The sequence below is a fragment of the Oncorhynchus masou genome, chromosome 3, assembly GCF_036934945.1.
Source record: "Oncorhynchus masou masou isolate Uvic2021 chromosome 3, UVic_Omas_1.1, whole genome shotgun sequence".
NCBI classification, from domain to species: Eukaryota; Metazoa; Chordata; class Actinopteri; order Salmoniformes; family Salmonidae; genus Oncorhynchus; species Oncorhynchus masou.
This window is the reverse complement of record NC_088214.1, coordinates 17,405,255-17,432,338: the sequence shown is the minus strand read 5'-3', so window position 1 is coordinate 17,432,338 and position 27,084 is coordinate 17,405,255. Positions and strand designations below refer to the sequence as shown.

The window sequence follows — 27,084 nt, the reverse complement described above, 5'->3', positions numbered from 1 at the left end:
ACGTCGAGAGACTGAATTTTTTTTCCCATTCCTCCTTGCAAAACAGCTCGAGCTCAGTGAGGTTGGATGGAGAGCATTTGTGAACAGCAGTTTTCAGTTCTTTCCACAGATTCTCGATTGAATTCAGGTCTGGACTTTGACTTGGCCATTCTAACACCTGGATATGTTTATTTTTGAACCATTCCATTGTAGATTTTGCTTTATGTTTTGGATCATTGTCTTGTTGGAAGACAAATCTCCGTCCCAGTCTCAGGTCTTTTGCAGACTCCATCAGATTTTCTTCCAGAATGGTCCTGTATTTAACTCCATCCATCTTCCCATCAATTTTAACCATCTTCCCTGTCCCTGCTGAAGAAAAGCAGGCCCAAACCATGATGCTGCCACCACCATGTTTGACAGTGGGTATGGTGTGTTCAGGGTGATGAGCTGTGTTGCTTTTACGCCAAACATAACGTTTTGCATGGTTGCCAAAAAGTTCAATTTTGGTTTCATCTGACCAGAGCACCTTCTTCCACATGTTTGGTGTGTCTCCCAGGTGGCTTGTGGTAAACTTTAAACAACACTTTTTATGGATATCTTTAACAAATGGCTTTCTTCTTGCCACTCTTCCATAAAGGCCAAATTTGTGCAATATACGACTGATTGTTGTCCTATGGACAGAGTCTCCCACCTCAGCTGTAGATCTCTGCAGTTCATCCAGAGTGATCATGGGCCGCTTGGCTGCATCTCTGATCAGTCTTCTCCTTGTATGAGCTGAAAGTTTAGAGGGACGGCCAGGTCTTGGTAGATTTGCAGTGGTCTGATACTCCTTCCATTTCAATATTATCGCTTGCACAGTGCTCCTTGGGATGTTTAAAGCTTGGGAAATCTTTTTGTATCCAAATCCGGCTTTAAACTTCTTCACAACAGTATCTTGGACCTGCCTGGTGTGTTCTTTGTTCTTCATGATGCTCTCTGCGCTTTTAACGGATCTCTGAGACTATCACAGTGCAGGTGCATTTATACGGAGACTTGATTACACACAGGTGGATTGTATTTATCATCATTAGTCATTTAGGTCAACATTGGATCATTCAGAGATCCTCACTGAACTTCTGGAGAGAGTTTGCTGCACTGAAAGTAAAGGGGCTGAATAATTTTGCACGCCCAATTTTTCAGTTTTCTATTTGATAAAAAAGTTTGAAATATCCAATAAATGTCGTTCCACTTCATGATTGTGTCCCACTTGTTGTTGATTCTTCACAAAAAAATACAGTTTTATATCTTTATGTTTGAAGCCTGAAATGTGGCAAAAGGTCGCAAAGTTCAAGGGGGCCGAATACTTTCGCAAGGCACTGTATGCAACTCATTTTCCACCAACGGTTTCTGTGCCGATGCACCACACAACCAATAAACAAAGCATACAGACTTCATGCACTTCAATGTCATGTGTTGCATTTTCAACACCACAATAAATAGACTATGTCAATCTGGACAAACAGAAAATACATCGCTCCCTACGTAGTAGGCCTACCTAGTATCGAAGGCTTGGCTTGACCATCTCTGAATGTCATTCAACTTTTTGGTGTTTTGTAACATATGTCTTTTTCCATTTATCAAATGGCCGTTGCACAGTTTGAATTGACTGATTGATTTTGTGTCTCAGTTAAAAAATACATATCTACACAGAGTACAAATATTTTTTTTAAGTGACCAGGATTGCACAATAATGTTGGGCACTAGTTTCCATTATGGTCCCTACTTGTTTACATAAATACATATACAATTACATAGATACAGACATTACAGACAGACAAAAAAGGTTCTACAGTTCACACATTAGGATGCTTTCTACATTATTTTTCACAAGTGTTTATGGTTGGTATGGCTTTTGGTTGCTGCGGTAGTTTGTTCCACTCAACAGCGCCGGTATATAGGCATTTGTTCTTACCAGATAGACTCCTATATTCAAAACAGTGAATATTATAATCTCTGACTAGTCCTTGATAATTCTGTGGACCAGACCAAGTTGAATCAATACTGCTCTTTTTCATTTTTTCATGATAACCAGCAATGATAGCCAGCAAAGCTGCTTAAAATGCTTGATATCCAGATGAGTATGAGGGGGAGTTTAAGTATAATTCTTACAAGCTTGTTTTGTGGTTGTCTATAGCTAGGTTTCCGTGCGTAAATATGTAGTGGACATAAATTCCCATGAGCCGAATCAAAAATAAAAGTTACTACTGGCCTACTGGTTCTGTCACAAAATGTTGTGCATAGGCATAGTGAAAGTATCAACTCTAGTATTGGCATGTGTGCTTGGGGGCTCCCGAGTAGCGCAGTGCTAGTAGGCGTCACGTCAGACCCGGGCTTGATCCCGGGCTGTATCACAACCAACCGTGATCGGGAGTCCCATAGGGTGACGCACAATCGGCCCAGCTTTGTCCGGGTTAGGGGAGGGTTTGGCCGGGGTGGAGGGGGCTTTACAAGTAGGCCATCATTGTAAATAAGAATTTGTTCTTAACTGACATGCGTAGTTAAATTAAGGTTAAATAAAAAAAATATTAAATAGCCAACAGCTTGCAGATACAGTGCGGTATACTGTACATGATGAGATTATTATGGACAAAAGTGTGAGATTATTTTTATTTGTCAAACAGCAGCCAAGCATCAATCCTCATGGTACCAGAATAAGACCCTTGATATTTATTGAAAGGAGCATCCAGTTCATCACTGTGCACTTTCACCACCCTGTGAAGTTCATCCTAACTTATTTTGTCTGTAGCCCAATAAATCGCATGCTTTCATATCATGTCGTGACATTTTGATATGTCTAAATCTAACGTGTTGTTGGAGTTACTAAATTTACCGCAGATTTGTCATTGGTGTTCCCATCATTGGTGTTACTAATCTTGCTGGTGACACAATGTTCTCTTAATGGTAGAAATGACTTAGAGAAATTCAACTGCCATATTAGTTGATTTAGAACAGGGATGGGCAACTGGCGGCCTATCCCTTTTGTAGACCCGTGGACCAATTTGACACATTTTATTTTATTCAATAATAATAGAATACACAAGGTGCAATTTCGAAATTCGGTTGTGCATCAGCAGTCACTTATTTAGCCCATGTCAGCAAAACATTTTTAGATTGGTAAATTAGTCTTGCGGCCAGCTATCTAAACTTGTAGTAAGCATGGCAGAATTACCGACAGGGGTGGGACCCATTGATCATCAGTTATCATATTAAAAACTGCAAACATTTACCTCCAACCTATGGCAAAATGTGTAGAATTGCAGAAAACTTGCTTTAAAATGGAAAAACTTTCTCTTTGCCCCATGGCCAAGTGTGCAGAATTGGAAATTAACTTTAAAATGGAAAATGTTTCTCTTCCCTGTCATTAACCAAGAACGCAAGGTAACTGAACTAAATGACAAACTGAAATGGTCCACCCACACAGACAGGAGGCTGAAGAAATATGACTTGTCACCTAAAACCCTCACAAACTTTTACAGATGAACAATTGAGAGCATCCTGTTGTTCTGCATCACCGCCTGGTACGGCAACTGCACTGCCCACAACTGCAGAGCCTCCAAATAACATCTACTAAACATGTGAATGTGACCAATACAATTTGATTTGATTGGGGGGGGGGGGGGCTGCTAAAATGTTTTTTTTTGCAAGGTGGAGGGGGGAGTATGGATGTGGTTATGCAAACCCACGAACCACTGTAGCTCCTCATGATGAGTGCCGGATATTTGTGGCCCCCACCCCCATCAAAGTTGCCCATCCCTGATTTAGAATGAGAAGATGTACCCACATAGATTGAAATAAAAAATGAAAAATGTATTGGATTTAAAAAATATGCCATGCCCAAAAGCCACTGTAATCTAACAATGACACACAAAACATCATTGTCACAACTGTCATCTCCACTAGCAAAATTCAAAATCATTTCTCGGAACACTTGACTGGGTTGAAAATTAACCAGGACATGCTCTTACCATAAAACTATCTTTTGGGTCTTGACCAAAGTAAAGTCCAAAGACAATCATTGTGTTTTGATGCATAACTAACTGCACAACAGGTCAAAGACGGCAGATTTTCATTTGATATTTGACTGAACTGTCAACAAACACACATTTGAACTAAACCAAATCATGTTAATTTGTAGTAAAAATCTAAACCGTTGCAGACATTAATTTCATATTCCTACAATAAACATACAAACAACATCACATTGACTGAAAATAACGAACTACTCTTCACAACTTCTGCATGGGCACAACTTCTACATTCTATTTGAATTGTTGATATAGGCCTACTGTATTTAGCAAGTATGTATGCAAGTTACACATATGATTATCAGTCAACAAATTTTAATGGCTCATAATTAGTTTCATTTTTTTTTTCTCCCAGGTGCTCCTTGAGGAACTTCTGCATTCGGAATAGGTTAATGTGGTAATCTCTAGTAGTTGCAGTTGAAAGAGGCTTTGGGATATTACCCATACACAGGTCCTTAACCCCCCAGCTGATCACACCCACCTAAGACAAAAATAAGTTGATTACTTTAATGATATACAGACATTGTTATTTTAACATGGCCAAGTTTAACTCCCAAAAACACATTCAAAGGAATAGTAGTACATCACAAATTGAGAGTTTGAACTAAAAAGGCCTTAAAACATCTAGAGAGGTCCAACATTTCAAGAGAAACCTAATTCTGCACATTTCACGAGAATGTCACCGGTGCAATTTCCTGTTTATCTTGATACAACCAGCACGATGCTGATAAAATAAACATAGTATTTAAACGTGGAAGTATAGGTTATATAATGTACACTCACCTGAATCCGACGTTTTAGATTTGTCAGATACAGGGCGCCACCAGAGTCACCTTTAAATGCACACATACTGTACATGTAATACAATGTCATATAGCCTACCTGTATTTTCACACTGCCAGGTGAGACACCATACATGTAAATGAACATTCATAAAGGTTACACAGCTATGGGATGTGCTAGAAAATATAAAAATGACTGTATAAAAATGCAGAATTTTCCTGTAATACTGTGTTTAGTTTCCATAGTGATACATTTCTTTGATACATTGATTGAATGTACCTTTGCAGGCAATGTCCTCAACTTTGTCTTCTGTCCCTCCTGTACACAGGAAGTTCTTAGTCACAGCCTCCTTGTAGTTTGTAATGCCCTCAGCTTCCTCTGCATCCTTAATACAGCTCTCCCTCTGTGAAAAAGGAACCGAGACTGTCAGAGTTCAGAGAACCCATCATTGTGGTATTCACTCCGTAACTCTTATTCTTATAGCCCATGGACGAATCAGATTGTGGAATGGTTTAACCTCTCTAGGGTAGGGGGCAGCATTCAGAATTTTAGATGAAAGGCATGCCCAAATTAAACGGCCTGCTACTCGGGCCCAGAAGATATAATATGCATATAACTGGTAGATTTGGATAGAAAACACTCTAACATTTACAAAACTGTTACAATAGTGTCTGTGAGTATAACATAACTGATTTAGCAGGCGAAAACCTGAGAAAATCCATTCAGGAAGTCGTTTTTTTGTTGTTGTAGTTTTCTATTCAATGCCATTACAGTATTCATTGACTTAGGACTCCATTTGCACTTCCTATGGCTTCCACTAGATGTCAACAGTCTTTAGAAATCGTTTCAGGCTTGTATTCTTATAAATGAGGGAGTAAGACCAGTCTGAACGAGTGGACCCTAACGTGACGCAGAGTTTTTTCAGGCGCATGTGCATTTCTTGTTTACTTTTGGAGCGGGGCGGCAGGGTAGCCTAGTGGTTAGAGAGTTGGACTAGTAACCGGAAAGTTGCAAGTTCAAACCCCCGAGCTGACAAGGTACAAATCTGTCGTTCTGCCCCTGAACAGGCAGTTAACCCACTGTTCCTAGGCCGTCATTGAAAATAACAATTTGTTCTTAACTGGCTTGCCTAGTTAAATAAAGGTAAATATTGATGATGTTATTTTCCGGTTGAAATATAATTTAGGCTAAAAAACTACCTGAGGATAGAATATAAACATCGTTTGACATGTTTCGATAAACTTTACGGATACAATTTGGATTTTTTGTCTGATTGTTTTGACTGAGTTTGAGACTGTGGATTACTGAAGAAACCGCGCTAACAAGGTTTTTGGATATAAAGAGACTTCATCAAACAAAAGGAACATTTATTGAGTAAATGAATGTCTTCTGATTACCACCATATGAAGATCATCAAAGGTAAGGGATTCATTTTCTCTCTATTTCTGAGTTTTGTAACACTTCTGCTTGGCTGGTTACTGTTTGTGATAATTTGTCAACTGGGCTATGTTCTGGGCAAGGTATGTTCTGGCCTCGGTATGCTTTCGCCGAAAAGCATTTTATAAATATGACACTGTGGTTGGTTTAACAAGAACTTAATCTTTAAACCTATGTAAAATATGTTTTGTTTTCTGAATTTAAACAATGAGCATTTATGTAATTGAATTTGGCGCTCTGCAACCTCACTGGATGTTGGCCAGATGGGACGCTAGCGTCCCACAAACCCTAGAGAGGTTAAAGTAATTTCCAGACTTACTACTACTTGTATTAGCAAGTAGACCATCCTCACAGGCAGATGCTTACAGCTTTATGAATAAAAAGTAACTACATGTATTTGGGTGAAAGTGTGTAAGCCTAGACACTGCATAAACATTGCTATGGCATGTTTGATTGAGTTCCTGCCTGCTCATGGCCATCTCAAAGCATGATTCTCTGCTGGTGAGAAGGTTTTCACACAAACATTCTCACCTTTTCTTTCAATTTGATTTGAACATCCTTCTCGTACATCTGACCCTTCCACTCAGACATGAATCTGGCAGGTACAGAATTCTGATTCAATAGGAATTCCTCTGGGCAAAGAAAGATCAACTACCATTAGATAGCATACTACCGTAAATGCACATTGAATATTAATAACGATAGCTAAACAACCGTACTTTCTGAGCATGTGCTGCTTTATGGACACAATTTTATACGTAGCTGCTGATCCCTCCACTGCTGCTTCAATGATGTGCTGTCCATCAAATAGTGCAGTGTTGCTTGGTCACTGAGAAGCAAACTAACAATTGTATGTTATTTATTGTTAAATCGCAGATTGTTCTGCCCCAATGCAATTTGCAGACAGGGCTGGGCTACATGTAGGCATTGTTAATCTGTTTACAAAAAAATCTGTAACTGTAATTGTTACGTTACTAGCAAAAATATTTTAATCAGATTACAGATACTTTTGAAAAAGTATATGATTACTTCTTGGATTACTTTTAAATTCAGAAAGCATTTTTGCAGGAAAACAAATACATTATGCAACCTTTGTTTTCTCAATTAAATTAAATTCAGTGTTAAAATAAAGGTGCACTTTTAAGTTTGTTCCACCTGAAACCACTATGATGACACAGCAAATGCGTTTGATGAATCCTTTTTTGTTCTTCTAATGCCTCTTTAAGGGAAAGTAGTCCAAAAGTAACTGAAATTAATCAGATTACATTACTAGTTTGGGTAATCCAAAAGATACTGATTAGAATTTGTGTCAGGTAACTAGTAACTGTAACGGATTACATTAGAAAGTACAAACCCTGCATGCAGGCTAGTTTAGGTTGTTATGTAAGCAAAATGCATAGCAACAAGGCACACAACCCAAAGAAGGATTAAGGAGCCCCCAACACTGAGGAGATGACAGGGCTATAGTCAGCCTTGTCCCAGGGTGGTAAATTGGTGGTTGACGATATCCCTTTAGTGGTGCGGGGGCTGTGCTTTGGCAAAGTGGGTGGGGTTATATCCTGCCTGTTTGGGTTATCGTCGGACAAGGCCACAGTGTCTCCTGACCCCTACTGTCTCCTCCATTATTTATGCTGCAGTAGTTTATGTGTCGGGGGGATAGGGTTAGTCTGTTATATCTGGAGTATTTCTCCTATCTTATCCGGTGTCCTGGGTGAATTGAAGTATGCTCTCTCTAATTCTCTCTCTCTTTCTCCCTCTTTCTTTCTTTCTCTCTCTCAGAGGACCTGAGCCCTAGGACCATGCCTCAGGACTACCTGGCCTGATGACTCCTTGCTGTCCCCAGTCCACCTGGCATGCTGCTGCTCCAGTTTCAATTGTTCTGCCTGCGGCTATGGTACCCTGACCTGTTCACCAGACGTGCTACCTGTCCCAGACCTGCTGTTTTCAACTCTCTAGAGACAGCAGGAGTGGTAGAGATACTCTGAATGATCGGCTATGAAAAGCCAACTGACATTTACTCTTGAGGTGATGACCTGTTGCACCCTCGACAACCACTGTGATTATTATTATTTGACCCTACTGGTCATCTATGAACATTTGAACATCTTGGCCATGTTCTGTTATAATCTCCACATAGCACAGCCAGAAGAGGACTGGCCACACCTCATAGCCTGATTCCTCTCTACATTTCTTCCTAGGTTATGGCCTTTCTAGGGAGTTTTTCCTAGCCACCGTGCTTCTACACCTGCATTGCGTGCGGTTTGGGGTTTTAGGCTGGGTTTCTGTACAGCACTTTGTGACATCAGCTGCGTTGTCCTGGCAGTGTGCTCAGGGCTGTTGTCCTGTTGGGAGGTGAACCTTAACCCCAGTCTAAAGTCTGAGCGCTCCATTCACATTTCCCTCGATCCTGACTACTCTCCCAGTCCCTGCCGCTGAAAAACATCCCCACAGCATGATGCTGCTACCACCATGCTTCACCATAGGGATGGTGCCAGGTTTCCTCCAGACGTGACACTTGGAATTCAGGCCAGAGTTCAGAGAATCTCCAATCAATGTTACTATTAATGTTGGATCGAGAAATTTGGATAGGATGGAAGAAATTATATAGTAAAACCGGCAAAAGAGGTAACGTAAACCAGGGAAAAAACGCAATAGCGTCCCATGTGCCCAATAAAAATCATCACACAACCCTTCCCAAAGTAAAAACAAAATTTAGACAATCCTCCCCTATTTTGGACCACCCCTGCCCCAAGTAAATTTAGATCCGTCTGGATATGTGAGCCTGCTTTTGCATGCCAATGCTGATGACTGGTCATTGGTCAACAATCAAGACCCCCAAGAATTTAAAGATGATAGGAAGGGTTAAAAACAGTGCGAGTAAAATGAGAAACAAGAAGTGAGGGGGAGGGTGAGCAGGAGCTATGTAAAGAAATGTGTGCATAAAGAAACACATGAGCAGAATGTTACACTATGGTTGTTTGTCTATGGGAAAGAGGCGTACTAAAGATCTATGGTGGACAATAATATGCATTGTGAACAATAAGATTTGGAAGACAAAAATACTTTTTGTCCCCTCAAACATTGTTTAAACAACTATAAACGGAATTAAAAAGAAGAAGCTGGCCAACAAGTTGTCCATTGACACTATTAAATACGTAAATCATGTTAAGTAGTCTAATAATGAACCCCATGTATTGACGTGAAAACAGATTTGTATTTATATGAATGAATCTATTTATTTAAAAAACAAAACAGGAAAGAGATGTCCTGTGGGGGACGGTTCAAAATGGTTGCGCAGCCTCTGCTTATTGATAATTGGCGCTATAAATAGTTTCTGCTCATATTTTGTGTGCTTATGTTTGGGTAGTTATGACACACTTACATTCATTAGATAAATTCTGTCACTCACCTTGCGCCTTACAGGTTGTTGATGTATGGAGACCTGACGCACGGATGGAGGATATAGTACAAGGAATACAGATGGGCCTGCAAAATACAGCTACATGTCTCATTGTCCTCCGTCCTCATAAACAATGCCATATGTTGGGTTTGCCATGTCCTGACTTACCTGATATATTTAGACCTTTGGACATCACTACTCAACTTCAAGAGTGCCACATCGTAGTCATAAAACTCTGAAACCCCTTTGTCCTTCTTCTTATAGACATCATAATCTGGATGAATTATAGGTTCATGCTCCAACGTCATATCTGAATCAACAGACAAATATGATCTTATTAGTCAGGTGTTTGCCTCACAAATGACCATGTGCTGAAATCAAGGCATCAGAGAATAAGCTACAATTGAATTGAAATGCATTACAATGAATTATCAAATGAAATCTAATTTTATTTGTCACATGCGCAGAATACAACAACCTTACCGTGAAATGCTTACTTACAAGCCCTTAACCAACAATGCAGTTCAAGAAATAGAGTTATAAAATATTTTTTACAAAGCTATTCAATCAAAAAGTAACACAAGAAATGTACATAACAATAACGAGGCTATATACAGGGGGTACCGGTACCGAGTCAATATGTGGGGGTACAGGTGTGTCGAGGTAATTTGTAAAGTGACTATGCATAGAGACTATGCATAGATAATAAACAGAGAGTAGCAGCAGTGTAAAAACAAATTGAGGAGGGGGGAGGGAATCAATGTAAATAGTCCGGGTGGCCATTTGATTAGTTGATCAGCAGTCTTCTGGCTTGGGGGGTAAAAGCTGTTAAGGAGCCTTTTGGTCCTAGACTTGGCGCTCTGGTACCGCTTGCCGTGCTGTAGCATAGAGAAATGTCTATGACTTGGGTGACTGGAGTCTTTGGCAATTTTTGGGGCCTTCCTCTGACACCGCCTAGTATATAGGTCCTGAATGTCAGGAAACTTGGCCCAGTGATGTACTGGGTCATACTACCCTCTGTTACGCCTTACGGTCAGATGCTGAGCAGTTGCCATACCTGGCGGTGATGCAACTGGTCAGGATGCTCTGATGGTGCAGCTGTAGAACGTTTTGAGGGTCTGGGGACCTATGCCAAATCTTTTCAGTCTTCTGAGGGGGAAAAGGTGTTGTTGTGCCCTCTTTTCAACTCTCTTGGTGTGTTTGGACCATGATAGTTTGTTGGTAATGTGGACACCAAGTTCCTTGAAACTCTCGAGCCGCTCCACTATAGCCCGTCGATTATGGTGACCTGTTCAGCCCCTCCTCTGTCTGTAGTCCACAATCAGCTCCTTTCTCTTGCTCACATTGAGAGACAGGTTGTTGTCCTGGCACCAGGTCTCTGACCTCCTCCCAATAAAGACTGTCTCGTTGTTGTCGGTGATCAGGCCTACCACTGTTGTGTCGTCAGCAAACTTAAAGATGGTGTTGGAGTCGTGCTTGGCCACGCAGTCGTGAGTGATCAGGGAGTACAGGAGGGGACTAAGCACACACCACTGAGGGGCCCCAGTGTTGAGGATCAGCCTGGCAGATGCGTTGTTGCCTACCCTTACCCCCTGGGGAGGCCTGTCAGGAAGTCTAGGATCCAGTTGCAGAGGGAGGTGTTTAGTCCCAGGGTCCTTAGATTAGTGATAAGCTTTGAGGGCACTATGGTGTTGAACGCTGAGCTGTAGTCAATGAAAATAATTCTCACATAGGCGTTCCTTTTGTCCAGGTGGGAAAGGGCAGTGTGGAGTGTGATTGAGACTCTGTCATCTGTGGATCTGTTGGTGCCGTATGCGACTTGGAGTGGGTCTAGGGTTTCTGGCATGATGGTGTTGATGTGAGCCATGACCAGCCATTCAAAGCACTACAGATGTGAGTGCTTCACGGGCGGAAATAATTTAGGCAGGTTACCTTCGCTTTCTTGGGCACAGGGACGATGGTCTGTTTAAAACATGTAGGTATTACAGACGCTGCCAGGGAGAGGTTGAAAATATCAGTTTAGACACTTGCCAGTTGGTCCACGCATACTTTGAGTACAGGTCCAGGTAATCCGTCTGCCACCACAGTTTTGTGAATGTTGACTTGTTTATGGGGTCTTGCTCACATCGGCTATGGAGAGCGTGATCACACAGTCGTCCAGAACAGCTGGTGCTCTCATGCATGATTCAGTGTTGCTTGCCTCAAAACGAGCATAAAAGGCATTTAGCTCATCTGGTAGGCTTGCGTCACTGGGCAGCTCGTGGCTGGGTTTTCCTTTGTAGTCCGTAATAGTTCTCAAGACCTGCCACATCTGACGAGCGTCAAAGCCATTCAATCTCAGTCCTGTTCTGACGCTTGGCCTGTTTGACGGTTCACCTGACGGCATAGCAGGATTTCTTGTAAGCGTCCGGAAGCGGCAGCTTTAGCCTTTAGCTCAGTGCGGATGTTGCCTGTAATCCATGGCTTCTGGTTGGGAAATGTATGTATGATCACTGTGGGGACAACGTCGTCAATGCACTTATTGATTAAGCCGGTGACTGAGGTGGTATACTCCTCAATGCCATTGGATGAATCCCGGAACATATTCCAGCCAGCGCTAAAAAAACAGTCCTGTAGCGTAGCACCCGCGTCATCTGACAACTTCCATATTGAGCGAGTCACTGGTACTTCCTGCTTTAGTTGTTGTAAGCAGGAATCTGGAGGATAGAATTATGGTCAGATTTGCCTTAATGGAGGGCGAGGGAAATCTTTGTATGCATCTCTGTGTTTGGAGTAAAGGTGGTTTTTTCTTCCTCTGGTTGCATATGTGATATGCTGGTAAAACGGATTTAAATTTGCCTGCATTATAGTCCCCGGCCACTAGGAGCGCCGCTTCTGGATGAGCATTTTCTTACCTGCTTATGGCCTTATACAGTTCCCTGAGTGCGGTCTTAGCGCCAGCATCGGTTGTGGTGGTAAATAGACAGCTACGAATAATATAAACTCTATTGGTAGATAGTGTGGTCTACAGCTTATCATGAGGTATTATACCTCAGGTAAGCAATACCTCAAGACGTCTTTAATATTAGACATCGCGCACCAGCAATTATTGACCAACAGAAACTTACACTCCTGCCCCCATCGTCTTACCAGACGTAGCTGCTCTGTCCTGCCAAAACACAGAGAAGGCAGCAAGCTCCATATCATCCGCATCGTCGTTCAGCCAAGTATCAGTGAAACATAAGCTATTACAGTTTTTAATGTCCGGTTGGTAGGATAGTCAATGGTAGATCATCCAGTTGGTTTTCCAATGATTGCACATTGGCCAATACATTTAGAGGGTAGTGGTGGTTTACCTACTCGTCTGCAAATTCTTACAAGGCCAGCCCTCCTCCCCCTTTTCTCTGTCTTTTCTTCACGCTGATGATGCGGATTTGGTCCTTGTCTCGACAAAGCAGTATATCCTCCGCGTCCGACTCATTAAAGAAAAAGTATTCGTCCAGTTTGAGGAGAGTAACCGCTGTACTGATGTCCAGAAGCTCTTTTCGGTCATCAACAACATTATGTACAAAATGAGTTTACAGCAATGCGGGGGGAAAAATAGCAGTTGGTTAGGAGCCTGTAAAACGGCAGCCCTCCCCTCCGGCACCATTATTGAATTGTGCATTGTACACATTGCCCATAGAAGTTCAGAGAAGCACAGTACCTTCCTGGTCGAAGACCTTCACTTTAATCATATCTATCTGCTTATCCCTGAAACAGTGAGCAGCTGTAAGGACAAATCTAGGCGTAACAAGGGCACCCATGCAAGAGCTATGCTCATTTCCGACCTGAATGGAAGAAGGAGAAATAGATAAATACTGTAGCATGCCTACACAGTAGCCGTATAGTAGTTCCTCTTTCATGTAAAATGTTTCTCTAAGATCTATTTGTTGTTAATTGACTCACCAAGACAGAGATTGTGACTACCCAAGGGTATTCTTGCCGTTTGGATGTAGTGGAATCATCACCATCACGGTCCCAGGATAGACCACACAGGCCTACACTGTTACTCTCATCTATAGAGAAGCAGAGAGAGAAAAAACACACCTATGATCCTGTACACCAAGGTGCACTAATTAAATCTGAACACACTACATATACACCCATGCAATCCTACACTGACCTATAATCATCTTGAACAAGGATGTCAGTTTGGTGTCATCTCTTAGTTTGTAGAAATGCTTTTCTGAACTCTTCTTCGACACCAACTTGTTGATTTCCTCCTCGTTCATTTCTGCCCCCACACCGAAAACATAAATATCTGAAAGAAAAGTGACAGACAACTTATGATATCTACGACACGTGTCCTTCACCTCTTATTTCCTGTGTGTTGATCTTTTTTTAAATTTCTCCTTGAGTTTAAGTATTCACATTGGTTGAGTTCCTGCCCGACTACATTGCACCCAGCAAACAGGGGATGTCCTAAGGACATTTGGCCATGTTCCCATGAGGTCCGTGGGGCGACGCACAATTGGCCTAGCGTCGTCCGGGTTAGGGAGGGTTTGGCCAGCAGGGATATCCTTGTCTCATTGCGCACCAGCAACTCCTGTGGCGGGCCGGGCGCAGTGCACGCTAACCAAGGTCGCCAGGTACACAGTGTTTCCTTCCGACACATTGGTGCGGCTAGCTTCCGGGTTGGATGCGCACTGTGTTCAGAAGCAGTGCAGCTTGGTTGGATTGTGTTTCGGAGGACGCATGGTTTTCGACCTTCGTCTCTCCCGAGCCCGTACGGGAGTTATAGCGATGAGACAAGATAGTAATTACTAACAATTGGATACCACGAAATTGGGGAGAAAGGGGTAAAAATTAAATTAAATAAAAAGTTTAAAAAAATAATGTTACAATAATAATTAGCTAACATAATGTGCCATTGGAAGGAGTGATGGTTGCTGATAATGGGTATTTGTGCGCCTATGTAGATATTCCATAAAAAATTAGCTGTTTCCAGCTACAAGTCATTTATAGTCTTTTGGTGTTTTTCAGAGTCAGTAGAAAGGCCTCTTTGGTGTACTAAGTTTTCATAACTGTGACTTTAATTGCCTACCGTGCAGAGGGGTCAAATACTTATTTCCCTCATTAAAATGCAAATCAATTTATAACATTTTTGACATGCGTTGTTCTGGAATTTGTTGTTGTTATTCTGTTTCTCACTGTTCAAATAAACCTACAATTAAAATGATAGACTGGTCATTTCTTTGTCAGTGGGCAAACGTACAAAATCAGCAGGGGATCAAATACTTTTTTCACTCACTGTAAATGAAATTACATTTTTTTTAAATGTGGTCTTTTGGCAAACTCCAAGCAGGCTGTCATGTGCCTTTTACTGAGGAGTGGCTTCCGACTGGCCACTCTACCATAAAGGCCTGATTGGTGGAGTGCTGCAGAGATGGTTGTCCTTCCATATCCATAGAGGATCTCTGGAGCTCTGTCAAAGTGACCATCTGGTTCTTGGTCACCTCCCTGACTAAGGCCCTTGGTCACCTCCTTGACTAAGGCCCTTCTCCCCCGATTGCTCAGTTTGGCCAGGCGGCCAGATCTATGAAGTATCTTGGTGGTTCCAAACGTCTTCCATTTAAGAATGACTGAGGCCACTGTGTTCTTGGTAACATTTTTCGGTACCCTTCCGCAGATCTGGGCCTCGACGCAGTCCTGTGTCGGAGCTCTACGGACAATTCCTTCAAACTCATGGCTTGATTTTTGCTCTGACATGCACTGTCAACTAACTGTGGTACTAAGTACTTAACCTCTCTGCGCACGGAACACGCTAGCGGGCTGAAATTCCACAACATACGGTGATCGCTACATAAATAGTCATGATCACCTCCACCCTACCTGACACCCTAGACCCACTCCAATTTGCTTACCGCACAAATAGGTCCACAGACGATGCAATCTCAACCATACTGCCCTAACCCATCTGGACAAGAGGAATACCTATGTGAGAATGCTGTTCATCGACTACAGCTCAGCATTTAACACCATAGTACCCTCCAAACTTGTCATCAAGCTTGAGAACCTGGGTCGACCCCGCCCTGTGCAACTGGGTACTGGACTTCCTGATGGGCCGCCCCCAGGTGGTGAGGGTAGGTAACAACATCTCCACCACGCTGATCCTCAACACTAGGGCCCCACAAGGGTGCATTCTGAGCCCTCTCCTGTACTCCCTGTTCACCCATGACTGCATGGCCACGCACGCCTCCAACTCAATCATCAGGAGGTGAGGGCCCTCGGAGTGTGCTGTCAGGAAAATAACCTCAAACTCAACGTCAACAAAACTAAGGAGATTATTGTGGACTTCAGGAAACAGCAGAGGGAACACCCCCTATCCACATCGATGGGACAGTAGCGGAGAGGGTAGTAAGTTTTAAGTTCCTCGGCGTACACATCACAGACAAACTGAATTGGTCCACCCACACAGACAGCATCGTGAAGAAGGCACAGCAGCGTCTCTTCAACCTCAGGAGGCTGAAGAAATTTGGCTTGTCACCAAAAGCACTCACAAACTTCTACAGATGCACAATCGAGAGCATCCTGTCGGGCTGTATCACCGCCTGGTACGGCAACTGCTCCGCCCACAACCGTAAGGCTCTCCAGAGGGTAGTGAGGTCTGCACAAAGCATCACCGGGGGCAAACTACCTGCCCTCCAGGACACCTACACCACCTGATGTCACAGGAAGCCCATAAAGATCATCAAGGACAACAACCACCCGAGCCACTGCCTGTTCACCCCGCTATCATCCAGAAGGCGAGGTCAGTACAGGTGCATCAAAGCTGGGACCGAGAGACTGAAAAACAGCTTCTATCTCAAGGCCATCAGACTGTTAAACAGCCATCGCTAACATTGAGTGGCTGCTGCCAACACACTGACTCAACTCCAGCCACTTTAATAATGGGAATTGATGTAAAATATATCACTAGCCACTTTAAACAATGCTCCTTAATATGTTTACATACCCTCATTATTCATCTCATATGTATACGTATATACTGTACTCTATATCATCTACTGTTAAATACATGCACTGTTTAAACATGCCACTTTGTTTACATAACATTACTCATCTCATATGTATATACTGTACTCGATACCATCTACTGCATCTTGCCTATGCCGCTCTGTACCATCACCCATTCATATGTCTTTATGTACATATTCTTTATTCTTTATCCCTTTACACTTGTGTGTATAAGGTAGTCGTTCTGGAATTGTTAGTTAGATTACTCATTGGTTCTTACTGCATTGTCGGAACTAGATGCATAAGCATTTCGCTACACTCGCATTAACATCTGCTAACCATGTGTATGTGACAAATAAATTAGATTTTATTTATTTATAGACAGGTGTGTGCCTTTCCAAATAATGTCTAATCAATTGAATATAACACAGGTTGACACCAGTCAATGATGATCAATGGAAACAGGATGCACCTGAGCTTAATTTTGAGTCTCATAGCAAAGGGTCTGAATACTTATGTAAAGGTATTTATTTTATTTTGTAGACTGCTGAAAAAAATAATTTAATTTAAGAATACGGCTGTAACAAAATATGGAAAAAAATGAAGGTGTCTGAATACTTTCCGAAGGCACTGTACTTCCATTCAACTGGTACCAGGGGACTTTAAGACAAGCCTTGTGAGGCCTGTGGGTGTCTTAGAGCAAAACAACCGACACATTCGTGAGAGTCTCAACTTTGCTCACATTACAATACAGACAGAAGTTAGCAAATCGGCTGTACCGACTTCAGACGAGTAGCTTGTGGTGGTTGTAGGCGAACACGGAAAACACCATCGTGTTCGTGAGAGTCCCATCGTTCAAGAGAGGGGTCACGATACAGATTTTGTGAGAACACCGATTTTTGGGATGACTCATAGTCTGTCTGACAAACACCCTCTTTCTCTGTCACCTTTCACAGCAGACGCGGAAGTGTGACATAGGCGGATGCGGTGGATTGAGACGCATGCAATGCAGATAACTATCTTAAACTGACAGATTTTTATGGGGATTTTTTTATTGTGCTAATTAGATTTCTGCGGGGGCGCGGAGATCGACCTTAAAGCACAGTGAAGTTATTCATTTCACTTTGGATGATGTATAAATACACCCAGTCACTACAAAGACAAAAGGTGTCCTTCCTAATTCAGTTGCTGGAGAGGCAGGAAATTGCTTAGGGATTTCACCATGGGAGTTAAGAGTTTAATGGCTGTGATAGGAGAAAATTGAGGATGGATTAACAACATTGTAGTTACTCCACAACACTAATCTAACAGAGTGAAAAGGAAGCCTGTGCAGGTTAAACAATATTCCAAAACATGCATCCTGTTTGCAGCAAGGCATTAAAGTAATAGTGCAAATAATGTGGCAAAGAAATTAACTTTCTGTCCTGAAAGCAAAGTGTTATGTTAAGGGAAAATCCAATACAACACATTACTGAGTACCACTCTCCATATTTTTAAGCATAGTGGTGGCTGCATCATGTGATGGGTATGCTTGTGATCATTAAGGACTGAGGTGTTTTTCAGGATAAAAAAATATATATATGGCGTTAAACGCTGGAAAAATTCTAGAGGAAAATCGGGTTCGGTCCGCTTTCCAGCAGACAATGGGAGATGAATTCAGCTTTCAGCAGGCCAATAGCCTAAAGCCCAAGCCCACATCTACACTGGAGTTGCTTACCAAGAAGACAGTGAATGTTTGAGTTAGTTTTGGTCGAGTTACAGTTTTGACTTAAATCTGCTTGAAAATCTATGGCAAGACCTGAAAATAGTTGTCTAGCAATGAACAACAACCAATTTGACAGAGCTTGAAGAATTTTGAAAAGAATAATGGGCTAATTTTGCACAATCCAGGTGTGGAAAGATTGACCCAGAAAGTCTCACTGCTGTAATTGCTGCCAAAGGTGATTCTAATATGTATTGAGTCAGGGTGTTGTATACTTATCTAATCAAGATACACTCTTATTAATTTTCATGACAAGAGTATTTTGTGTAGATTGTTGACCAAAAAATGACAATTCAATCCATAGATAATCCAACTTTCTAACAACAACAAAATGTGGAAAAAGTCAAGCGGTGTGAATACTTTCTGAAGGCACCGTAACAAAGGTTTTGCTTGTTTGGCTTTGCTTGTTTGAAAGACAAAAGCGTTCGATCAAGAACTGGGTCAAGTGGGCGGGCCTACATAAGGTGAATAGAGCACATTTATAACAAGAGTGTTCAGCAGTTAATCTTACCCAGATATTTCTGCCAGTCTTTGCCATGTATTCTTTCCATCAGGTTCCTAATCCTGATAACAGTGGGCTCTGCACTTCCCCCCATGTTAGTCTTTCCTGCAGGAATGGCGAGGATGAAATACATTAAATCTACCTTGAATTATATTATACATTCACACATGCAGTACCAGTCAAAAATGTGGACACACCTACTCATTCAAGGGTTTATATTTATTTGTACCCTTTTCTACATTGTAAATTAATAGTGAAGACATCAAAACTATAAAACACATATGGAGTTATGCAGAAATCATAAAGTGTTAAATCAAAATATATTTTATATTTGAGATTCTTCAAAGCAGCCACCATTTGCCTTGATAGCAGCTTTGCACACTCTTGGCATTCTCTCAACCAGCATCACCTGGAATGCTTTTCCAACAGTCTTGAAGGATTTCCCACATATGCTGAGCACTTGTTGGTTTATTTTCCTTCACTCTGCGGTCCAACTCATCCCAAACAATCTCAATTGGGTTGAGGTCGGGTGATTGGAGGCCAAGTCATCTGATATAGCACTCTATCACTCTCCTTCTTGATCAAATACCCCTTACAGCAATTACACCTGGAGGTGTGTTGGGTCATTGTTGAAAAAAACAAATGATAAGAAGTCTCTTCTTAATGGTGTCCTTTAGTAGTGGTTTCTTTGCAGCAATTCGAGCATGGAGGCCTGATTCACACAGTATCCTCTGAACAGTTGATGTTGAGATGTGTCTGTTACTTGAACTCTGTGAAGCATTTATTTGGGCTGCAATTTCTGAGGCTGGAAACCCTAATGAACTTATCCTCCTCAGCAGAGGTAACTCTGGGTCTTCTTTTCCTGTGGCGGTCCTTATGAGAGCCAGTTTCATCATAGCGTTTGACGTTTTTTGCGACTGCACTTGAAGAAACTTTCAAAGTTCTTGAAATTTTCCGTATTGACTGACCATGTCTTAAAGTAATGATGGACTCTTGTTTCTCTTGCTTATTTGAGATGGTATTTTACCAAATAGGGCTATCTTCTGTATACCACCCTTACCTTGTCACAACACAACTGATTGGCTCAAACACATTAACAAGGAAATAACTTCCACAAATTAACTTTTAACAAGGCACACCTGTTAATAAAAATGCATTCTAGGTGACTACATCATGAAGCTGGTTGAAAGAAGGCCAAGAGTGGGCAAAGCTGTCATTAAGGCAAAGGGTGGCTACTTTGAAGAATCTGAAATATAAAATATATTTTGATTTGTTTAACACTTGTTTGGTTACTACATGATTCCATATGTGTTATTTCATAGTTTTGATGTCCTCACTATAATTCTACGATGTAGAAAATAATAAAAATAAAAAGTCTTGAATGAGTAGGTGTGTCCAAACTTTTGACTGGTACAGTGCACACACACACACACACACACACACACACACACACACACACACACACACACACACACACACACACACACACACACACACACACACCACACACACGTACACACACACACACACACACACACACCTGTATACACACACACACCTGTACACACACACACACACACCTGTACACACACACACATTTGTTTTACTTTCCTTGTGGGGACCAATCAATTGAGCCCCATTCAAAATCCTATTTTCCTTAACCCTAAACCTAACCCCAAACAACTAACAACTTACCCTAAGTGTAACCCTAAACCTAACACTTAAGCCTAAAATATCATTTTTTTCTTGTGGGACCGGGAAATGTCCCCACTAACTGTGAGGACTTATGTTCCCCACAAGGATAGTAAAACCAAATACACACACACAACAACATTACCATCTGTAAACATAATAATGGCCTGCTGTGTATCTTCAAGCTCATTTCGTTCCTTAAAGACAGCCATCTTTTCAAGGATTTTTTGAAATACCCTTGAGAGGTTACTTCCAGTACCATTTAATTTACCTGTTGAAGGAGGAAATCTTACTCTGAGAACTATGCATTGCCACCAACATGTTTGACAGTCAGACACAAAAGAAAAAAAACTAACAATAATACATCATTTATTTACATACTGTAGATTGTGATGGTCAAATAATAAAAACCGTGTTCTTACCATAGGTGACATTATTTAAATTCTGTAAAACCATGTCTGAGTGTGAGGAAGGAGAGAAGATATCAACAATCTCATTGACCTCAGAAGCAAAGGTCAGAATTCCGTACCTCGGGATGACTTCAAAAAAAGATATCTGCTCAGGCAAAAATGGAGGGGAGGAAGTGTGAGAGAGAAAAGAAACACAACCAAAGCATAACAAAAAACAAAAGTTTCTTGATATCAAAACACATAACTGACCATTTGTACTGCAATAGTGTTACTTGAAAGAAAAGTATAGCACGCATGACTAAGTCGCTTTGGATAAAAGCATCTGCTAAATGGCATATATTATTATATATTACTGAGGGCCCTAATCAGACTTGAGATAAGTAGACTTAACATGGACTTAAGTCAATAAAACATGGACTCAAGTCAACATTTTATTACTTAAATACATGTTAAGTAAACTTACCTCAAGTCTGAATAGGGCCCTAAATGTAGTGTAAAGATTGTACAACAGATCTGAGCTGTCCGTTTGTCGTAATACTGTACCTGGTTGATGAGGGCTTTAACACAGTCTTTGGCCACAGTAAAATTATCTCTGCTTATGCTCCCTGAATCATCCAGAGCAATGTAGATGTGGAGCTTGCCTCCCTGCCTCATCTGGATGGACCTTTGTACTTGCTGCCCATCAGCTGTAAGACAATATTCAATTCGCATGGTTCAGATTTCAAAGCAAAACAAATGTAGCACGGGGTGTATAAAACAAAACAAAAAGAGGAACAATGTCGTTCACTACATATTGCTCTTGGCAACTCACTATTGTCATCCAGGCCAGATAGTGCCAGACGATTCTCGAGGGATGTAGAAAAGTACTTGGACACCTCCTCTGGGGTGTCGTAGTAGTATTTACCTGTAAAATGTAAATGTTCAAACTCTACGTATCTAGTTTAGCTGCTTCTAACTGCATCTGTGTATTATGTGTTATATTGGTTTATTGACAATGTGAGGGATGGGTTTATGGTTCCTCACTGTAACAGACAGGCTCAGTTCCTGACCAGTCTCCACCCTCCAGGCATATCCTCTCCTTCGATCCCAGCAGCATCAGTCCTAAAGAACATTCATAGGTCACCCGGTCACCTATATCAAGCATATTTCCATTGCGCTTGGCCCCCGGGGGAACGCCAGGGTCACGGCAATGTCCAGCTAGGGTGTGGGATAAGGTGGAGTAAGATAAGGAAACAATGGACAATGGAATTACCTTTACATACAAAAACTTTACCTTTAGAAAACACATTATTCCAATAGACTAACGCTCTGTGCCATTTGGAACACAGACAACTCTACATGTGACATGCAGACGTCCCCTATGTCTTCCAGTCCTCATGACCTAATCAACCCTTAAAGGCCCGATGCAGCCATTTTTATCTCATTACAAAGACATTTCTCTGTAAGAAATAAGTACCTTACTGTGATTGTTTTCAATTGAAATGGTCAAAATGAAACTAAAATAGCTTCTTAGCAAAGAGCAATTTCTGTCTGGGAGTGGTCTGAGTGGGGAGGGGAAAATTAAAAATGTGTTGTTATTGGCAGAGAGGTTTGGAACTCTCTTTCTTATTGGTCTATTAAGTAATTTACCACATGGTGATGTCACCATGGAAGGCCAAAACTCCATCCCACCAAAACAGGCAGAAATATCAGGTGGTTTTGTCAATCAACAATTACATTAAAAGGGCATCATCATCATTTTCACAATTTCACAGTGTTATTCGAACATAATAATGTGGAAATATACATAAAAGACAGGAAAATGTTTCTGACTGCACAGGGCATTTCAGGATCTCTGGGGGTTGGTAAAGGGATTTGTAAGAGGTTAGACCAAAGAGATCTTTTCACTTACAGCCATGATCACAGATAGGCGTGTCACCACTCCACTTCCCATTACTCTGGCAGACTCTGGAGGCGGAGCCGGCGAAAGCGTAACCGTCATGGCATTCATAAGTGGTCTGGGCCCCAACAACATACTGCAATAGGACAGGAGACACCTCACCATTTCTCAGCTCACTGGGATCAGGGCATGTCATGACTGTTGGGAGCGAGATAGAGGGAGAATATTAGTGAATATTCGTAATTTAAAAAAATGTAACTAGGAAAGTCAGTTAATAATTAAAAACACACATCACGACAAGAGAGACAATACTACATAAAGAGAGACCTAAGACAACAACAACAACAGCATGGCAGCAACACATGACAACACAGTATGGTAGCAACACAACATGGCAGCAACAAAAAACAGGGTACAAACATTATTGAGCACAGACAACAGCACAAAGGGCAAGAAGGTAGAGACAACAATATATCACGCAAGGCAGCCACAACTGTCAGTAAGAGTGTCCATGATTGAGTCTTTGAATTAAGAGATTGAGATAAAACTGCCCAGTTTGAGTGTTTGTTGCAGCTCGTTCCAGCCGCTAGCAGCAACTAACTGAAAAGAGGAGCGACCCAGGGATGTGTGCGCTTTGGGGACCTTTAACAGAACGTGACTGGCAGAACGGGTGTTGTTTGTGGAGGATGAGGGCTGCAGTAGATATCTCAGATAGGGGGGAGTGAGGCTTAAGAGGGTTTTATAAATAGGCATCAAACAGTGGGTCTTACAGAGATGACCAGTTTACAGAAGAGTATAGAGTGCAGCGATGTGTCCTATAAGGAGCATTGGTGGCAAATCTGACGGCCGAATGGTAAAGAACATCTAGCCGCACGAGAACACCTTTACCTGCCAATCTATAAAGTACGTCTCCGTAATCTAGCATGGGTAGGATGGTCTTCTGAATCATGGTTAGTTTGGTACCTGGGTTGAAAGAGGAGTGATTACGATAGATGAAACCAAGTCTAAATTTAACTTTAGCCTGCAGCTTTGATATGTGCTGAGAGAAGGACAGTGTACCGTCTAGCTATACTCCCATGTACTTGTATGAGGTGACTACCTCAAGCTCTAAACCCTCAGGAGGTAGTAATCACACCTGTGGGGAGAGAGGCAGTCCTCTTACCAAACCACATGACCTTTGTTTTGGAGGTGTTCAGAACAAGGTTAAGGGAAGAGAAAGCTTGTTGCACACCAAGAAAGCTTTGTTGTAGAGCATTTAACACAAAATCTGGCGAGGGGCCAGCTGAGTATAAGACTAGCATCTGCATATAAATGGATGAGAGAGCTTCCTACTGCCTGAGCTATGTTGTTGATGTGAGATAGCAGATGTTCTGACTTTATACACTGCACTCTTTGAACGAGGTAGTTAACAAACCCCTCAGAGACACCAATACTCCTTAGCAAACCCACAAGAATGGAATGGTCTACCGTATCAAAAGCTTTGGCCACATCAATAAAAATAGCAGCACAACATTGCTTAGAACCAAGGGCAATGGTGACATCATTGAGGACCTTTAAGGTTGCAGTAACACATCCTTAACCTGAAGGGAAACCAGATTGCATACCAAAGAGAATACTATAGACATCAAGAAATTCAGTCAGTTGATAATTGTTTTTAAAACACTTTTGATAAACAGGGCAAAATAGAAATAGGCATATAACAGTTACGATCAACTTTATCTATCTCTTTAAATAAAGGATGAACTGTGGCTGCCATCCAAGCAATGGAAACCTCCCTAGAGAGGAGAGACAGGCTAAAAAAGGATTGGATTGGCGATTATATGGGCAGCAACCGTAAAGAAGGGTCTAAAACATCTAGTCCAGATGTTTTTTGGGGTCAAGTTTAAGGAGCTCCTTTAGCACCTTGAACTCAGTGATCGCCTGCAGGGAGAAACTTTGTAGTGGGGCAGGGGTTAAAGAGGGAGGAGCATCAGGGCTAGTCACATTAGAAGGGGTGGGAGATGAGGAAATGTTGGATGGGCAAGGAGGCATTGCTAAGTCCAATAGAAATCCTGACTTAATGAAGTGGTGATGAAAATGCTCAGCCATGTGCTTCTTGTCAGTAACAACTACATCATCAACTTTATTTGGTACGTAAATGTTATTCCCTCTGTATAGTATGATATATAACGTTACATTAGGACAGCATTCCCCAAACTTGGTCCTGGGGACCCCAAGGGGTGCACATTTTGGTTTTTGCCCTAGCCCTGCACAGCTGATTAAAACAATGAAAACTTAATGATAGAATGTGCACCCCTTGAGGTCCTCAGGACCGAGTTTGGAAAACCTGGGTTAGGGGAAGGATTAGCTAAATTGTTAGTTGTCCCCAACAAGACTCGAACATGCAATCTTTGGATTGCTAGACAGTCGCAGTACACGCCCAACCATCCTCCATGACCAACCTCCCTACTTTTATTTCTGTCTTAATTAACCATACCATTGTTGCATTTGTAAACCGAGCATAACATACTTATTGGAGGTACAAACATTTGATTTGAAAATGGAAAACATCTGTCCAGTGAGTCGTCTGATTTTAATGTGTCTTCTGTTGCATAAAAATCAGTCAGTGACCTTTTAGGTTTAAATCAATGTGAACATGTCTGATTGGACTTTATCATGTTTTGCCTCAGACAGGCTTGGAAGCTACTACACGCTTTCAGAGAGGAGGGAAGGCCATTCCATTTCTTTGTTGCTTTGAATGACAAGGCAGATTGGGCAAGGGTGGTGGACCTTTTCAGGGGTGGAGGTGCTACGTTGTGTGTTATCTTGAACAGCAGAAAGATCTGAGTACAGAACTAAGTTTTCCAAATTGAACATCAATTCACCATACTCACCCCTGCACTCACTGCCTCGTCGACTGGGGCTTGGGGACCAGCGATTATGGCCCAGACATCTGTGCATAAGTTTGGGGTAAGGGTAATAACCATCAGGACAGTGGTACAAAAGTTCACTGCCCACATTAGATCCATTTGAGAGACTGTACTCCCCTCCTCGAATGGACATGCCATCAGTACTGCAGACAGAAACTCCAGACGAGACTACTGAGTGCGAGAGAGCGAGAAAAAGAGAGATGAGGGTGTGTGCTTGAGTAATTGGCAGAAGTTTGCAATATAGTCTGAACATAACATTACAGGTACAGCATAAAGCCAAGTATCTATGGCTCTGTACAGGTCTGAGGCAAAGCAGGGTTCAGGTAAAAACAACTGTCACTCTTGCCTTGACTAATAGTCATATACACACTATTGCTATACTTTTATTTTCTATCAAAGTATGATTATATTGCTCAACACCTTAAGGAGTAAGACAGCCTAACATAAATACAAACATATGCCAAGGACTTACCAGTGCTGACAATGCAGAGAATTAAGGAGTATATCAAAGTCAAAATTTCAGGTCTCATCCCTGTGTCTTAAGAGTTGCAGTAGTTGAGACAAGGTTGAGAGTTGAGCATTTGGGAATGTGCGTTATTTGTGGGCATAAATATAGAGCCTGAGTTTGTATGCTGAGAATCGAAAAGGTAGCAAACACTGTTATATCAATAATATGGTCACTGTTTAACTAGGCCACTGTTAAACACACACAGCAATAAACTTGACATTGACTCGGACCCAACACTCATGGATTTGCTTTTCCGGTAAAAGGAGAGCTCTGAGACAAGTTAATGACCCATAGTTATTTGCCAACATAGTCTCCCAGGTATTCATCAGTGAAGAAGATATTGATTCAAATATTTTCTTCATTTGTGTCTTTATCTTGCTGACAAGAGCCAGTGGTTTGCTGAAGGGTGTGTGGATTTCTGTTTGAGCAAGTATGTGGGTAGTCTCTAGCCCAGTAGCCAGATCAGTTTGTGCATTAGGCAACTCCTCCACTGTTCAACAAATAACAGAAGTTAGAAGAAATGGCTAAAGCACACAGACAATCCTTACTGGAAGCCAGGCCGTCTATCATATATCCATACTTGTTCGGTTCCCCATACCTCGGGCAGGCTTAGGCAAAAGCCACTATACAATCATGTGTAACGCAAGCATTTTTTGTGTGAAATTCTATACTGTTTCACTCTAAATAATTGAGTTCCTTCCTAGTTAACTTTATTTATGTAGTGCTTTTCAAAAGAAGTAACAGTGCTTCACATCATAAAACAAAATAAGTAATAAACAAG

The 27,084-nt window shown here is 41.7% G+C and overlaps 1 protein-coding gene across 3 annotated transcripts; it reads right to left on the bottom strand.

Moving 5' to 3' along the window:
• Nucleotides 1–4,341: 4,341 nt before the first annotated feature.
• On the bottom strand, nt 4,342–26,425 carry LOC135511501 (complement factor B-like). Of its 3 annotated transcripts, none has more exons than XM_064932994.1 (18): nt 26,268–26,425; nt 25,760–25,966; nt 22,899–23,084; nt 22,031–22,204; nt 21,819–21,911; nt 21,551–21,693; nt 21,020–21,152; nt 20,743–20,868; nt 18,915–19,010; nt 13,808–13,945; nt 13,591–13,700; nt 13,349–13,472; nt 9,832–9,973; nt 9,673–9,749; nt 6,795–6,895; nt 5,106–5,229; nt 4,827–4,876; nt 4,342–4,524 (listed from the first exon to the last, which is right to left on the bottom strand). In XM_064932994.1, exons 1-18 carry the CDS (start codon nt 26,323–26,325, stop codon nt 4,345–4,347), a joined length of 2,262 nt encoding a protein of 753 aa, XP_064789066.1. In that variant the 5' UTR covers nt 26,326–26,425; the 3' UTR covers nt 4,342–4,344. The 3 variants fall into 3 exon arrangements, with proteins under 3 accessions (XP_064789066.1, XP_064789073.1, XP_064789080.1); XM_064933001.1 differs by having other exon boundaries at nt 25,760–25,963; nt 26,268–26,417; XM_064933008.1 differs by lacking the exons at nt 25,760–25,966; nt 26,268–26,425 and adding an exon at nt 23,775–23,838.
• Nucleotides 26,426–27,084: the final 659 nt, after the last annotated feature.